The sequence below is a fragment of the Stegostoma tigrinum genome, chromosome 18 (assembly GCF_030684315.1).
Source record: "Stegostoma tigrinum isolate sSteTig4 chromosome 18, sSteTig4.hap1, whole genome shotgun sequence".
In the NCBI taxonomy this organism is placed as follows: Eukaryota; Metazoa; Chordata; class Chondrichthyes; order Orectolobiformes; family Stegostomatidae; genus Stegostoma; species Stegostoma tigrinum.
In genome coordinates, this window is record NC_081371.1 from 7449397 (window position 1) to 7466123 (window position 16727).

A 16727-nucleotide genomic window follows, 5' to 3' on the forward strand; every position below is an offset into this window, starting at 1 on the left:
ATATTGCTAATTACTTGAGCAAATGTTTACTTGCGGTTTCATCACTGGACTGTCGTGGCACTGCAATACAGTTGCAGGTAATGACAGAGTAAATAGGGAGAAACTGTTGCTATTGACAGAAGCATCTAGAAGGAGAGGGCACTGATGTAAGGTGATTGGCAAAAGAAGTAATGGTGACTTGAGGGATATTTTGTTTTATGTAGTTAGGATTTGGAAAGTACTGCCGGTTGTGTGATGAAGGCAGATTGAATAAAGATTTTCAAGAGAGAACTGGATAATCACTTGAAAAGAAACAAAAATATGCAGGGCTGTGAGCAGAAGCCAAAGCAGGATCAGGTAAGTGGCTGTTACAAAGAGTCAGTCCAAACAGGGTCAAATGACCTTCTGTGCTGTGCTACCATTCCTTGCTTCTGTGAATGACGTTAACGAAAAGTGTTGCAGTTTTCTGTCCAAGTGCTGGGAGTGTTTTACAGAAAATATCTTAATCTTCACTGTGTATCGTCACTGCCCATGTAGCCAGCTTGTCTATATTTTACAGTAGGTTTTAAGTAAAGGTGGCATATTTATTTGGCCCTTGTATAATTGTTTTCAAATCTAATTCTTCATTCCCACAAGACTGTAAATATGTAATATATTCTCAGGTCCTCACTGGGGATGCTGGGGAAGATGCAGAATGCCATGCTGCAAAACTGCTTGAGGTGATTATCCTTCAATGTCGAGGAAAGGGCATTGATCAGGTAACTTGATGGACTGACATGAATGTACCTTGGGATAAAATCTCTAACTTTGATTTCCAAAGCAAAGACTAAGTCACATGAGGCCAGCTGGAGCATTGTATTGTATAGGCTTGATTAACTAATGGTAATTGATCTTTCCATAAATTATGGAGATGATTAATTAATCCATGGATTTGTTCAGCAAGAGATCAGCATATTTAATGTAACATGCTGAATTGACAGTTCAGTTGGAAATGTTGGCTTAGTTTGTTCAGCAGAATTCTGTGCCTAATGCGTAGAGTCTTCATCTCCTACCAACTAAGTGACCAGTGAACCATTTTGGTTTTTGTTTTATTTAGCAGTTCATTTGTATCCTCATACTAGTTAATCCTCTTTCCCATGCAGTCACAGCATTCAGTATTGCAGAGGGATATCTCAGAATGCCACTTTTGCACAATGTTAGATCCAGCTGTTGTGATGTATTCACAAATATCCTGATTTGTGCTGTATGCTTAGATTGATGTTACTACAGCCTGCGGGCTTGAATCAAGGTTAACGTGTTTTCTGTTGCAAGTGGGCGTGTTTCTCATGTGAATATTGGAATCTCTGCTGCCTTGTTATTTCTACCTCATTCAAGGCTAGATTTAAGATTTGCTGTGAATTAATTCACAACTTATGATTTTACCTATGACATTCTGTGTTCTACAAATCCTATATCAGGATTCAAATCTCATCCGTTAAAGTCATTATAAACACACGAAGAAGGAACAAGAATAGGCCACTCGACCTTTTTGAGTCTGCTGCATCATTCAATAGGATCATTGCTGATCTGTTTTTAACCTTGATTTGACTTTGCTACGTGTCCCCAGTAATCCGTGATCCCGTTGGTAATCAAGAACTTATCTCTGTCTGTTTTAAAAATATGCAAGTTTCTGCATCTGTTTCCTTGTGAAAATTCCACATGCTGCGAACCCTTTGAGAGAAAAGAAAACTGTTTTTCTCCTCTCTCTTAACGGGCAAGCATTTATTTTTAAACTATGACCCCGAGTTCTAAGTTCTTCCATAAGAGGTAACATCTGTTTGAGAGTCCACTGTTCCCAGCTGCTTTTCTGCAATGCTGACTGCAGACCACTCTCCCCAGCCTGCTTATGCATTGTTCTTCCTTTAAAATTAATTTACATATTTAGAATCATGGTATGAATATGCTATTTTTTGTGGTTAAGGCCTCATGATGCATTAGCCTGCATCTTCTAAGAAAGTATGTCAGCAGTAAAGTAGCCCCAATGAGTGAGACACATCACTAAAATCTCGGGCTTGAAGTATTGAAACAGGTATGATTTATGCGCTGAAATAATGTTAAGTATTCACTCAACTTCTGAAAACAGGAACTGCAAAGGTGTCCATGAAATATTTAGTGGAGCTGTTTTTTGTTTATTTTTTTAGGCCTCCCTCTTAGGTTGACACTGATTGATATTTAAGATAGCTGGTTGCCTACACCACACTGGTATCTGACCCAAGGAGCTCTTTTACTGTTTTCACAGCAAGTATCCACAGAATATTTGACTGCCAAAGAGATTAAAACTAAACCCAATATGACCTCTGTCAATACAACCTCTATTCACATTTTCCAGCAGGGATAGAGACCAGGAAGGCAATTTATCTTAGTCTATCATGGAAGCATACTGACATTGATAGTACATAAGGCTGAACTGGCCAAGGGTTACCTCAGTAAACCAGGAATCAGGCTGAATACGTCTTTGACATCCTATATTCAATCGTAGCATTTGTCCGCTGAACCTTTTTTGTAAAGGAAGATAGTATTTTGGTGAATGGCAGTGTGGTGATCCAGCACCTCATCTCTCTTTTCCTCCTCACTGCTCCAATGTTCCTTATGTCAATGGTCCATTGCAGTATCTTCTGATAGACACATTATGGCTGACCTTGTTGGGTGTTGCCTATTTTCATAAAGACATATACTACCTACTTTACAAGGCTTAAAAAAAACTTAAGCTGAATTTTTTTTCAACACAAATGTTTTTGATGGCTCTGAGATGGGGTTTTTTTCTGGGAATTTAGGGCCTATATTTACCTAAAAGCAGGCAGTTGACTATTGGTTTGACATTTTATTTAAGAAGCAGCAGTTTAGCTGATGGGGAGGCGATGGCCTTGTGGTATTATCACTGGACTGTTAATCTAGAAGCGCCGTTATGTTCTTGTTATCAGCGTTTGAATCCTGCCATGGCAGATGGTGGATTTGAATTCAATGAAAATCTGGAATGAAGAGTTTATATGACCATGAATCCATTGTCGATTGTCGGGGAAAAACCCATCTGGGTCACGAATGCCCTTTAGGGAAGGAAACTGCCGACCTTACCTACCCTGGCCTATGTGTGACTCTAAACCCACAGCAATTACTTCCAACTGCCCTCTGGGCGCTAAGGGATGGGCAATAAATGCTAGTCCAACCAGTGATGCCCACATCTCATGAGTGAATTTGAGAAAACTTAGACAGCTAAGAATATACATAGAACATACAACAATACAGCGCAGTACAGGCCCTTTGGCCCTCAATGTTGCGCCGACCTGTGAACTAATCTAAGCCCATATCCCTACACTATCCCATCACCATCCATATGCTTATCCAAGGACTGCTTAAATGCCTCTAATGTGGCTGAGTTAACTACATTGGCAGGCAGGGTATTCCATGCCCTTACCACTCATGATAGTAGAGGGTGGTTCGCTCATGCCAGGAGATGAACCAGTGGTTGACACAGAGTATGTAGATCCTGCTCCCTCAGTAAAGCCCCTTAGATCTTTCTTATTTCCTGGCTTGGCTTCCTTCTGCAAAATGTAATTACTGATAGCATTGTCACATAAAGGGAAAGAATGATCCCCTGTCTCTAAGCACTTACTGATAACCCCTATCACTAGGGGCTGATAGGATTCGGGTTAGGGTTAGTTCTGAACTGGTCAATCAATTGTTTGAACCCCTCCGTCCGATAATTACCAAATCCACACCCAAATGTCAGCACGGTCACCTCCTGACTTGAGATAATATACATTATTCTGGGAACATCTCTGGCCCTTTTAAAACACTGTCATTGATAAGGGTGTACAGAAGGCACCATCTCGGAATATCAATATGGACGGGTGAAAAAAGTGACATAGATTCTTGCAGGGACTATTTACTGCCCATCCCCAGTTGCCCTCGAGAAGGTGGAAGCTTTTGAACTGCTGCGGTCCATGTGTGGTTGGTAGACCCACAAGGTTGTCAGGGAGGGAATTCCAGGATTTTGACGTAGCGACAATATATTTCCAAGTCAGGATGGTGAGTGTCTTGGAGGGCAACTTGCAGATAGTAGTGTTCCTGCGTATTCCTGGAGAGAAAAAAACCTATTTCGCTAATGAAGTGGTCTAACGCTAAGCAAAGCAGTTATTACAAAGCATTTGTGTACCTATTCTAAAAAGCATAATATAATAAAGATTCAGTATTTTTGTACATTGAAAGTGAACAAGTTACTAGACAGTCCAGCATTGAAGGGTGTAAAGTATTTATGAGGAATAAAACAGCAGCTTCCATGTACATCCTGAAAATTCTAAAAGTGTATATATTTTCTCTGTCTCACTAGTGTATTCCATTGTTTGTTGAAGCAGTCCTGGAGCGACTAACACGTGGAGTTAAAACGAGTGAACTCCGGACCATGTGTCTCCAGGTGGCCATTGCAGCCCTTTACTACAGTCCCATGCTGCTTGTGAATACCTTGGAAAACATTCGCTTTTCACACAGCGCAGAACCTATCACAGCACAGTTTATTAATCAATGGATGAATGACACAGATTGCTTTCTTGGGTAAGCAAATCCTTTGGTCAGACAAATAAGCAATGTTGTATTTTTTTTTTGCTGAATTACAAAATCTGCTGCAAGTCTCAAGGTGCTGGCACAAGTTTGAACACCAAGGTAAAGACAGGCGATGTTTCTTTTCTTTTAAGTACTTGCACAAGAGCACAGAAGTATCCACACAAAAAAAATTTAGGTAGCATGTACAGTGTTTCTGCAGTTTCCAACTCGTTATTTGAAAGACATTGAAACTATACATTGTATACAGTGTTAATTCTCAAGAATTATTGTCGAGGTTGCAGTTAGAAAAGACTAACGGTACTGTTGACAGTGAATGGGAGAAGGCTGAGATTATTTAGCAAGTAAATTATGATTCACGTCCTACAATGTGGATCCAGAAAAGGTTGAATTATTCTCAAGAGAGTTATGCACCACTAAAGAAGATCTTTCAACTCATTGTGCCCATACCTACTCTTAGAAAGTACTCTGCTGTTAATCCCACTTCTGAGCACTTTCCCCATTGCTTTGCTCAAAGTTCTACATTGAGTGCTTACCCTGTTCCCTTTTAAACTTTATTATTGCATCTATTTGTACCACTCTTTCGGTCAGTTAGAAGACATGATGTGGAAATAATATCAGATCAACAAGGAGGCCTAGATTTTCTTGATACTGGTATTAAAATTAAAATAGGATTGTACAAATTTTGTCCTATGAACATGAATGCATTTGTGCATGTTTATTGCTATAATATTTACTTGGAATGTTTTTCTGCAAGAGTTTCCATTTATTAGTTAACTTTTGAAAATTGGCCCCCTCCCCCATTTGGGTTTTTTGCTATTCTCTCCTGCACATTATTACCAGTATATACAAGAAGCATTGTGCAGAGATATGATTGACCAGATTTACTGAAGTTTCAAAAATCTCGTTATCAAAGGGGCATTTGAAACATCTATACATTCTGGGCAGTGTAGGTTCACGAAAATTATTTTTTATGGTTGATGAATAGTTAGTACTAGCAAAGACGAGAAATGCTGTGAGACTACTAACACAGAGGGTGAGAAGCCTCGGGTATAATTTAGTATCTGTTTTAAATTAGAAAAAATTTTGCTCATCTAAATAGGTAGACCCATTTCCTTTTGGTTGGGAATAAATAGACATTTGGGTTGTGCATATGGGGCTGTCACTGACCCGCTGGACTGTAGGTCAAGAGACCATTGAAAATGAGGACTATTCATGACGTTCTGAGTGCCCCATTTTTCAACATGGTTTAATGTGAGTACTTGCATGCTGAGATAATAAAATGTGAGGCTGGATGAACGCAGCAGGCCAAGCAGCATCTCAGGAGCACAAAAGCTGGCGTTTCGGGCCTAGACCCTTCATCAGAGAGGGGGATGGGGAGAGGGAACTGGAATAAATAGGGAGAGAGGGGGAGGCGGACCGAAGATGGAGAGTAAAGAAGATAGGTGGAGAGAGTGTAGGTGGGGAGGTAGGGAGGGGATAGGTCAGTCCAGTGAAGACGGACGGGTCAAGGAGGTGGGATGGGGTTAGTAGGTAGCTGGGGGTGCGGCTTGGGGTGGGAGGAAGGGATGGGTGAGAGGAAGAACCGGTTAGGGAGGCAGAGACAGGTTGGACTGGTTGTGTGGTGCAGTGGGGGGAGGAGACGAACTGGGCTGGTTTAGGGATGCAGTAGGGGAAGGGGAGATTTTGAAACTGGTGAAGTCCACATTGATACCATATGGCTGCAGGGTTCCCAGGCGGAATATGAGTTGCTGTTCCTGCAACCTTCGGGTGGCATCATTGTGGCACTGCAGGAGGCCCATGATGGACATGTCATCTAGAGAATGGGAGGGGGACTGGAAATGGTTTGCGACTGGGAGGTGCAGTTGTTTGTTGCGAACTGTGCGGAGGTGTTCTGCAAAGCGGTCCCCAAGCCTCCGCTTGGTTTCCCCAATGTAGAGGAAGCCGCACCGGGTACACTGGATGCAGTATACCACATTGGCAGATGTGCAGGTGAACCTCTGCTTAATGTGGAATATCATCTTGGGGCCTGGGATGAGGGTGAGGGAGGAGGTGTGGGGACAGGTGTAGCATTTCCTGTGGTTGCAGGGGAAGGTGCTGGGTGTGGTGGGGTTGGAGGGCGGTGTGGAGCGAACAAGGGAGTCACGGAGAGAGTGGTCTCTCCGGAAAGCTGACAGGGGAGGGGATGGAAAAATGTCTTGGGTGGTGGGGTCGGATTGTAAATGGCGGAAGTGTCGGAGGATAATGCGTTGTATCCGGAGGTTGGTAGGGTGGTGTGTGAGAACGAGGGGGATTCTCTTGGGGCGGTTGTGGCGGGGGCGGGGTGTGAGGGATGTGTTGCGGGAAATACGGGAGACGCGGTCAAGGGCGTTCTCGATCACTGTGGGGGGAAAGTTGCGGTTCTTAAAGAACTTGGACATCTGGGATGTGCGGGAGTGGAATGTCTTATCGTGGGAGCAGATGCGGTGGAGGCGGAGGAGTTGGGAATAGGGGATGGAATTTTTGCAGGAGGGTGGGTGGGAGGAGGTGTATTCTAGGTAGCTGTGAGCCCACCGACTCCCACAGCTACCTAGAATACACCTCCTCCCACCCACCCTCCTGCAAAAATTCCATCCCCTATTCCCAATTCCTCCGCCTCCGCCGCATCTGCTCCCACGATAAGACATTCCACTCCCGCACATCCCAGATGTCCAAGTTCTTTAAGAACCGCAACTTTCCCCCCACAGTGATCGAGAACGCCCTTGACCGCGTCTCCCGTATTTCCCGCAACACATCCCTCACACCCCGCCCCCGCCACAACCGCCCCAAGAGAATCCCCCTCGTTCTCACACACCACCCTACCAACCTCCGGATACAACGCATTATCGTCCGACACTTCCGCCATTTACAATCCGACCCCACCACCCAAGACATTTTTCCATCCCCTCCCCTGTCAGCTTTCCGGAGAGACCACTCTCTCCGTGACTCCCTTGTTCGCTCCACACCGCCCTCCAACCCCACCACACCCGGCACCTTCCCCTGCAACCGCAGGAAATGCTACACCTGTCCCCACACCTCCTCCCTCACCCTCATCCCAGGCCCCAAGATGACATTCCACATTAAGCAGAGGTTCACCTGCACATCTGCCAATGTGGTATACTGCATCCAGTGTACCCGGTGCGGCTTCCTCTACATTGGGGGAACCAAGCGGAGGCTTGGGGACCGCTTTGCAGAACACCTCCGCACAGTTCGCAACAAACAACTGCACCTCCCAGTCGCAAACCATTTCCAGTCCCCCTCCCATTCTCTAGATGACATGTCCATCATGGGCCTCCTGCAGTGCCACAATGATGCCACCCGAAGGTTGCAGGAACAGCAACTCATATTCCGCCTGGGAACCCTGCAGCCATATGGTATCAATGTGGACTTCACCAGTTTCAAAATCTCCCCTTCCCCTACTGCATCCCTAAACCAGCCCAGTTCGTCCCCTCCCCCCACTGCACCACACAACCAGTCCAACCTGTCTCTGCCTCCCTAACCGGTTCTTCCTCTCACCCATCCCTTCCTCCCACCCCAAGCCACACCCCCAGCTACCTACTAACCCCATCCCACCTCCTTGACCTGTCTGTCTTCCCTGGACTGACCTATCCCCTCCCTACCTCCCCACCTACACTCTCTCCACCTATCTTCTTTACTCTCCATCTTCGGTCCGCCTCCCCCTCTCTCCCTATTTATTCCAGTTCCCTCTCCCCATCCCCCTCTGTGATGAAGGGTCTAGGCCCGAAACATCAGCTTTTGTGCTCCTGAGATGCTGCTTGGCCTGCTGTGTTCATCCAGCCTCACATTTTATTATCTTGGAATTCTCCAGCATCTGCAGTTCCCATTATCTCTGATACTTGCATGCTGAGAATCTGGTTATGTAGTCTAAATACACCCAATGGAAAACACAGTAGGACCAAATACTGTGTCTCAATTTACCACAACCTCCATCATCCATTAGATAGCAGTCTGCTCCACTTACAGTTCCAGTGCGGAAGGATATAGAAAAATGTGTTGCAACAGAGTGGCACAATGTCTTGAATTTATAATATTTTATAATTTATTTTGTCTCTGTGACAGTAGTAAAACTTATTGCGGTAGCAATGCTGTATTAATAATAAAGATAACCAAAAAGTTTTATAATGCTCATACAGTGAGTAAATTTGTCATTGCATGCTTCATTTATTTTGATTGTTTTAAAAGAAAATGGTTAAATGAATTCAACCTTATCTACCTGAATTGGATTTAATAATGTGTTCTGACTGCAGTTTAAAGCCTCCATTATAATTGCTTTTATTGCCAGGCTTCATGATCGGAAGGTCTGCATCATTGGTCTGAGCACGCTAATGGAAATGCAAAACAGACCAGAAGCTGTGGATGCTGTGGCCGCTCAAATTCTACCTTCATTGCTGCTCCTCTTCCTTGGCCTAAAGCGAGCATATGCAAGCAGAGCTCCCACTGACCAGAATGAGAATGGAGAAGAAGCTAATGAGGACACTGAAGAGAACGGTTCTTTGTTTCTTTGTTATGCATTTACTTTTCTAATGAATGCAGACTTCTCTCCCATGTATGCATATAGTTTGCTAATGAATGCAGACTTCTCTTCAGCGTGTGCATATGGTCCCTCTCCCTTTTCTTTTCCTGTTATCAAGGAGTGAATTCTGTGTTATCAGCTGAAGGCAGCAGGTACCTTCTCTAGGTGGCCATTATTATAAGAATCAGCAAGCTATTTGACTGTTGCTGTCAGGGCTGGTAGAAGCCAACCAAACCAAATAATACAGCTATCCAACTATCCAATGTCCATATGTTCATTTTCCATCTGGGATTGTTGGATAGTTGTCAGGACTGAGGCTGCTAACTTTCCTCCCTGTAACCAGCCCCAAGAGATGCTGAAGCCATTTGTGATAGCACTATCGTCATTTAAAGTCGTTTCAACTCTTGTCTGAGACATATTTTATAACCAAGTGCCAGACTTAACACATTTAGCACCAACATCTAGGTAATTATTTGCACTAATGAGCATATGCACCTAGCTTGCGTTATGGTTGTTGCATAGAAAATAAAGGGGATTTAAAAATCTCAAGCTACATTTTGTCCATGCTGTTATCCCATTTATTTTTTAAGTGCAAAATGGACTGAGCAAAGTTTTGTTTGATATTTTAATAACCTGTTGAAGATTAATTATGGTGACAATTCTCCATGAAGTGTGGCAAGATGTTTTGTCAAATTGAATCAGATGCAGAAATGACTCTACCAATCTGCAAGCACAAGCTACCAGGAAAGATCACAGGACAGCAGCTGTGTACAGGACCCTGACAAATTACCCCATACACTGCAATTCATTGAAACCAGCTTCTGGACTCTGACTGAGACGTTTGGAGAAAATATTTAGCAATAACACCTGAAGGACTATTCATCCAATTTAATAGACTTGCATTTAATATGTGCTGCAGAAGCTAATTCACTTTAACTGGGAGACACTGCTGTAACGGTAATGTCGCCAGACCAGTCATCTGGAGACCCAGGGGACACTGGTTCAAATCCCACTATAACACTGGCATGATCTGAATTCAGTAGATTTTAATAAAAAAGGTCCAGAATAGTAGCCATGAAATTATCGTCAATAGTCATAAAGGCCCATCCTATTCACTGATGTTCTTTAGGGAAGAAAAATGTGTCATCCTTACCTGGTTTGGCCCCCCCATGTGCTGACATTGACAGTAGTGTCCCTCCAACAGTTACCTCAGCTGACAAGAATTAAATTAAGAACCATGGCTTTCTATAGATAGCTCCTTCCTGGTTAAACTAGCTGATACATCAGTTGAGCATCAATAATCTTTTCTTTACCCTGACATAATCCTTAATGTGCCCATGCTTTTATTGAACAAAGGTTTTCTTTCTAAGATGTAATTTTCAATTTCAGAAGAGATTCCAAGCGATGAAGATGACATTCACGAAGCAGGGCAGCAGTACCTGGAGATGTTGGAGCAGCATCAGGTGCAGGATGATGACGAGGATGATGATGATGATTGGGATGAAGATGGTTTAGAAGAGACTGCTCTGGAAGGATTCTCCACACCTCTAGATGAAGACAATAGTGTTGATGAATATCAGATATTTACGTCAGCACTCCTAAGTATGTGTTTTCAGATTGTATGCTCATAATTGAAATTTAATCATTTAACTAAATGTTTCAATGAGCATCTGCTGAATTCTTGTTTAAAAAAAGTCTTGTTTTCCATGCGTCACAATTTGTATCAGTCAAATACCATACTGCAGAAGGGGGTGTTGAAATAAATCATGACCGTTGGATGAATTGTTTTCCAGTGAAATGATTGATTTTCAACCACTCAAATTACTTAAAACATGTCCTAAATAACATGAGATAACAAGGTGTAGAGCTGGATGAACACAGCAGGCCGAGCAGGAAAGCTGATGTTTTGGGTCTGAAGAAGGGTCCAGATCCAAAACGTCAGCTTTCTTGCTCCTCTGATGCTGCTTGACCTGCTGTGTTCATCCAGCTGTACACCTTGTTATCTCAGATTCTCCAGCATCGGCAGTTCCCACTGCCTCCTAAATAACATTCTTTTTGTGTATCAATGATACTGATAAATGCGCATTGTGAAACTGCAAAAACTTCTAACTTGGGGAGGAGGGAGTCCTTTTGAGCATTGCAATTATCTGTCTTAACTGTGAATTTTTTGATCAGGATTTCCTGTCACTGCTACACCATTGAGAAAATAAGTGACTAATTCTTAAGTTTCAAAGTTAACCAATCTGCTGGTTTTCTGTAAAATCACATTGCTGCCGTAGCTACTAACTTGCCACTCCATCAAAATGCAATAGATGGCAGAAGAAAGAAAAAGAGCACCCTTAACAGCAACAGCTCCAATCGTTCTCTTTCAGTAGGGTATCCCCCTGCACCAGTATGTTATGCATTGCAGACAGAGAGATGCCAATATTGTTGTGGGAGAGTTGTATGTTTTACAGCCTGAAGTTGTTTATGTTACAGGAGTACAGAGTAGAGATGCTGCCTGGTACCAGACTCTCACTGCCCCCTTGAGTGAGGACCAGAAGAAACAGTTGCAGGAAATCTTTACACTGACAGAACAACGGAAAAACGAAGCAGGTTAGTGCCAGTTGCAGCATTACACTCTCTTTTTCAGTATAACTGGCAGTAAATGTTAAGAGTGTTTGGACTCTGAACATGCAATTAGTCCTCACTTAAATTGATAGTTGCATCCCTGAAAATTGCAGCTTTATGTGAAACACTTTTAAACAAATTGCATTTTACCATGAAAACCAGCTTACAAATGTAGTTTGGTTCTCTAGTACTTTCCTGATCAGAATCGTAGCCTTTAAGTTATAATGATTCATATCACTGAATTCCCTTTCTAGTAACTGAAGTAACTTTCAAGACAAAATATAAAAGAAAATTTGTAACTAACCGCTGGCAGTACCTCCTGCTGGTTGCCTGTCTTGCTAGCTCACCATGTACCCCTCTTTCTCTGACATTACTGATTGCTGCAGACTCTCGAACTTGCGACCTTTACTGCTTTTTGGCTTGCCATCTCTCTGAACCTCCCAGTTCCCTGCTTACTGCTTCCATCTCCTCAACCTTTTCCTTTTGTAGTCCAAATCCTATCCGAATTTGGAACTCTCAGATTATGGAAGTGCGTGTCCTGATTGCACAAACGTACTAAGTTAGAACTGCTTTAATGGATTTTTATTTGAAAATTCTCCTGCTCTTGCTTCTCTTCTTTGTAAATGAGTGCTCTCGAAATGACAAGCAAGAGGCAGAAGGAGCTGCTGAAGCATTGTGTTTGCTGGATCAAACTGGTGAGCGCATGAATGTGTTTTCAAACCACCCGAAAGATCTTGGTCCTCTAAACCTCACCATCAATTTGCAGACTTCTTGTTTCTTCTATGTGAAGGTTAAGTGAATGAGGAATAATGGTAGATTATCTACTGTCTGAATAAACTTCAGCATTTACTTCCAAGATGATGCCATTGGGCCAGGAACAAGCAGCAGTCCAACAAATGATCCAGATCCTGTTGAGTAAAAGCTTCTGGATGCAAACCATGGTCAGCAGCACCTTCACTTCTGCTTCTCATTCCTCGTCTCCAGAACCCTAGCTTGCAGTAAGAGTTTTTTTAAAAACCATCCCATTATGTTGGTAGATAATAAAATGTGAGGCTGGATGAACACAGCAGGCCAAGCAGCATCTCAGGAGCACAAAAGCAAAATACTCTCGGATGAAGGGTCTAGGCCCGAAACGTCAGCTTTTGTGCTCCTGAGATGCTGCTTGGCCTGCTGTGTTCATCCAGCTTCACATTTTATTATCTTGGAATCTCCAGCATCTGCAGTTCCCATTATCTCTGATACATTTATGTTGGTAGTTGTGCACAATCTTGATATGTACTTCCACAAGCAGAGACTCCGTTTCAGATCACATCTGGATCTGGGACACTGAATGAGGAGTTCAGCAAGTAGAAAGTGGGAGATTTGGGAAGTGAGAGGTTTGAAGGGGAAGGATTGGAAAGAAAATGACTGAGAAAGTGAAACAAACTGTAAGTCAGAGGGCCAGCATTAAAAAGGTGAGTAAAGGGAGTGGGAGAGGCTACTCCAAAATGGTGTTGATCACGTGGCATATTTTTAAAAGCTCGCAACTCTAAAGGTCTCTTTGACTGATTGTTAAAGCAAAACAACGTAAAACACAGCACTGTTAAATGGGAACTTGATTGTATTCTACTTCCCCTTTCACCACCCTCTGGAAGCTTTAAAATATACTCCTTTCGATTGGTAACACATAAGCTTCCGCAGTACTTTGGATTGCCTGGTGATGTCACTAGTGGACTTGATCCTGAGAATGATATTCAAATTTCAGTATTAAACCAGAAAGTTTTTGAAAGCTTTTTATTTATCGGTATTGGAAGTTTCTGGGAAAACAGACAGAATTAACAAAACTCATGAACTTCTCTGTGGTTTCAAACTAAGCAAATCTTACATGGAATTAAATGAATTTGTGACAACATAAAAGATTTTTTGGCTCAACTGGCCTGTGTTGGTATTTACACTTAACAACTAAGTCTCTGTCTAGCCTACCTCAGCTCACAACATCTACCCATCTGTCTATTAATTTATCCCTCGCATTTATTCACTTAAATGCACCTGTGGTATTCACTGCAACAATTACTTCTGGTAGTGAGTTCCACAGGAAACCTTATTGCATTATCTGCCCAACTTGAAATTGTATGACTTGACTGCAAGTTACTGAAAAAATTTACCATAAATGTTGTATAACAGTGTCAGGACCTTGGTGCAACCTTGCAATGATGTTACAGAATTGTACATTATGCGCAGAATAAAAAGAGCAATGTGGGTGGAGTTAGGGCATGCTTTACACTGCATTGCCCTTTCTTGTTTAACTCATGGTGGTGTTTTACATACGGACGTGAGCACATCAAGGTAGCGTAGTCCTCACCAAATGTGACTGTAAGATCACAATCTTGTATGTATGTGATTGTCGTATATATCCATATTTAATATTAGAGCATAATACATGGTGTTACTTTGAAACCTGAACCTGAAGACAGTTCTTGACTTTGTTTTCACCTTGTGCAGTCTGTGTTGAACACTAAATTCGTATTGTGGCATCAAATGTCACAGTAAAGAAGTAGCTGTGTGTTTCAAAAGCTGAAAGGGTTCTTCAGTCCCCAGAGGGTTCAATAAAAGGAAAGTTGATGAAATTAAATAAAATATCTATTCATTAGATAATTGAAATTATGGAATACCGGAACAGATTTTTTTGTTCATATTAGTTTTCCCAAATAAATGACTGATTGGACAACACACAAGCCGAAAATTCATGTTTTTTCCAGTGGACTTTTGGGAATTTTTTGGAACTGAGACATCATTTGTCTCTGCTGACGTGAGTATATTGAGCAGATTCCTCACTGTCAAGTGGATAAAGATGCTTTGATGTGAAAGGTTTATTCATTGTACCTTACGTGACAATGTGTTTTCATTGTGTTCCACAGGAAATATGGAATTTGTGTGTGAAAACCACTAATAATCCCCCGTCACGCACTTCCTCCGATTTGAATGTGACTAGTGTTTATGCATGTGCCTTTCAGTGTTTTGCCTGTATGCTGTTTTAGCTTTAACATCATTTCATATGGCAAAATGTTCAGCTTCCAAATGAGTCAGGGCATCTACCAGCCAATCTAGGGTTTTGTTGCCAGGATTTCTGCTGGCTGTATTGGCTGTCATTCCATGATTCCTCATTTTTCACTGAAAATCCTAACAAACTGCCTTGGAAATCATAGAAGATAACATCATTTCCAAACTAGATATGATGAATTTTTACTTTCATGATTGAAGATTTGAGGAAAAGTTCAGACTTTAAATTGTATTAGAATATGTCTGTCATTGGCGAGCTTTGAAAACCCAATTGGAAATGGCTGGCGAATTTTCTTTGCGGTGTACTACCAGAGGCAAATGCTGTTAACTTCCCATTTCTTAAAAAGTTACTCAGTACTGTAATTTTTAATCACAAATAATTTGTGCCAGACTGCTTGAACATCTGAGGACAATGCTGTTTTGGTATTCAGTGCAGGAGGAACTTTTATAGATTAGGCTGAGTCAAATTTGTTTGACATTAATGAACTAGTGGGAATAGAGGAGAAGACAACGGCAGGCATGTTTCAGAATTCCAATAAAAGCAGAATGAACGAAGCTGAAATCTGGTTCATGAGTGACTCCTTTATCCATTTCCTTGGTGTTTTTAAATTAACAACAGAATTTAAACTAACTTAGTATTAAGATTTTCCAGATGGATTTTTAGAAGATGACTAACATGCTGTGGTTGTATGGTTTAAGTCTTCTCCCATTTCAGGTTTGAATTGTGTTCAATATTTCATTTTCTTTCATTTTCTTAGAATCCAAGAAAATTGAAGGACAGGGTGGCTATAAGTTTGACATAACCGCACCAGTTCCCACAGCGTTCAATTTTGGAGCAACCCCAGGGGACAACTGACCTACAGATGGCATTTTATTAAACTTCAGGGCATCGTGAAAAAATTCTTCCATCCATCAGCATTACTGAAGCTGTCGGTAGACCTTCGGTACTAGTGTTGAACCCTCCCAGTGCTGAATCGTAACTTTATCATTTGAGGGTTTTGTCGGTGTTTATTTTCTTCCTCAAGTGAACGGAGTGAAAATCATCTCCTCTCTCCCACCCTCTCCCTCTGCAGGCACTACGGGGAAAGGTATGGTTAACTACCACCGCTCAGGTTCCCAAAATACAGGCATTTGACGGGTTAATACAGATACATAGTGCCTTCTGTCGCATGTGGATTGCCTCAGATTGTAGTTTGGAAAGAAGTGGCATGATTTTAAAGAAAAGTACTTTAACTTTTTTTTAAATATTTACCAGAGATTTAAAAAGAATCTGTTTATTGCAGCTCTGCTATTTTTAAATTTACGTGTGGTAACTGTTTTAACATTTAAAATATTATCCTTGGTAAAAGAACCTGTGGGTTTCTGTGATTTGTGATTGCAGTGGTAGCCTTAGAGAAAAGAATTGTAGCTCCTTTAAAATTACGTGGAAATTCACAAGTCCATCTTGATGGACAATCGTGATTCCTTTTTTCTGAAAGGGGAATAAATTTTAATAACCATGCACAGTGGAAAAATATCAATATTCTGGCAGTATGTTTAGCTGTTTAATTGCAGATGAGAGGATTTTAGACTTTTGAAATGAATTATTTTCTTGTTTATGTTATTTAGAATATCAAATACCCATCTGGGTAAAACAGGAATTGTCACGGCCGGGCTACTGTACTTTTACATTGGTTCTTTGAGAGAGCTTGTGAGTTTTCATTCTCAACTATTGGGTGCCTCAATAAAACCATTGGTTGAGCACACTTGTCTGAATGAATTTTGTTTGCTGAAATCTAACAGGATTACAAGTTTTGACTATTTTTTTAAAAGAAGCCGAGGGTTTAAGGGCTATGCTGCTGGACTTCATAAAGTCAACAGAGTAAAAAGGAAAGTGAGACTGGAGCTCTCGACGTGACAACATAAGAAGCGAATCAACACTGGAACAGTTGTAAAGGAAGCCATACCATTGATG

At 41.8% G+C, this 16727-nt stretch overlaps 1 protein-coding gene across 4 annotated transcripts in view; it reads left to right on the forward strand.

Moving 5' to 3' along the window:
* The window catches only part of ipo8 (importin 8), a 154782-nt gene extending 138269 nt beyond the window's left edge, over window positions 1-16513 (forward strand). For 3 of the 4 annotated variants that reach the window (XM_048548923.2, XM_048548924.2, XM_059652284.1), the window contains 6 exons: window positions 642-737; window positions 4346-4566; window positions 8894-9099; window positions 10514-10726; window positions 11603-11719; window positions 15532-16513. In XM_048548923.2, the coding sequence (XP_048404880.1) occupies window positions 642-737; window positions 4346-4566; window positions 8894-9099; window positions 10514-10726; window positions 11603-11719; window positions 15532-15629 (951 nt within the window). In that variant the 3' untranslated portion in view covers window positions 15630-16513. The remainder of the gene's footprint in view (window positions 1-641; window positions 738-4345; window positions 4567-8893; window positions 9100-10513; window positions 10727-11602; window positions 11720-15531) is intronic. The other variant, XM_059652283.1, reaches the window with a different exon arrangement.
* Window positions 16514-16727: the final 214 nt, after the last annotated feature.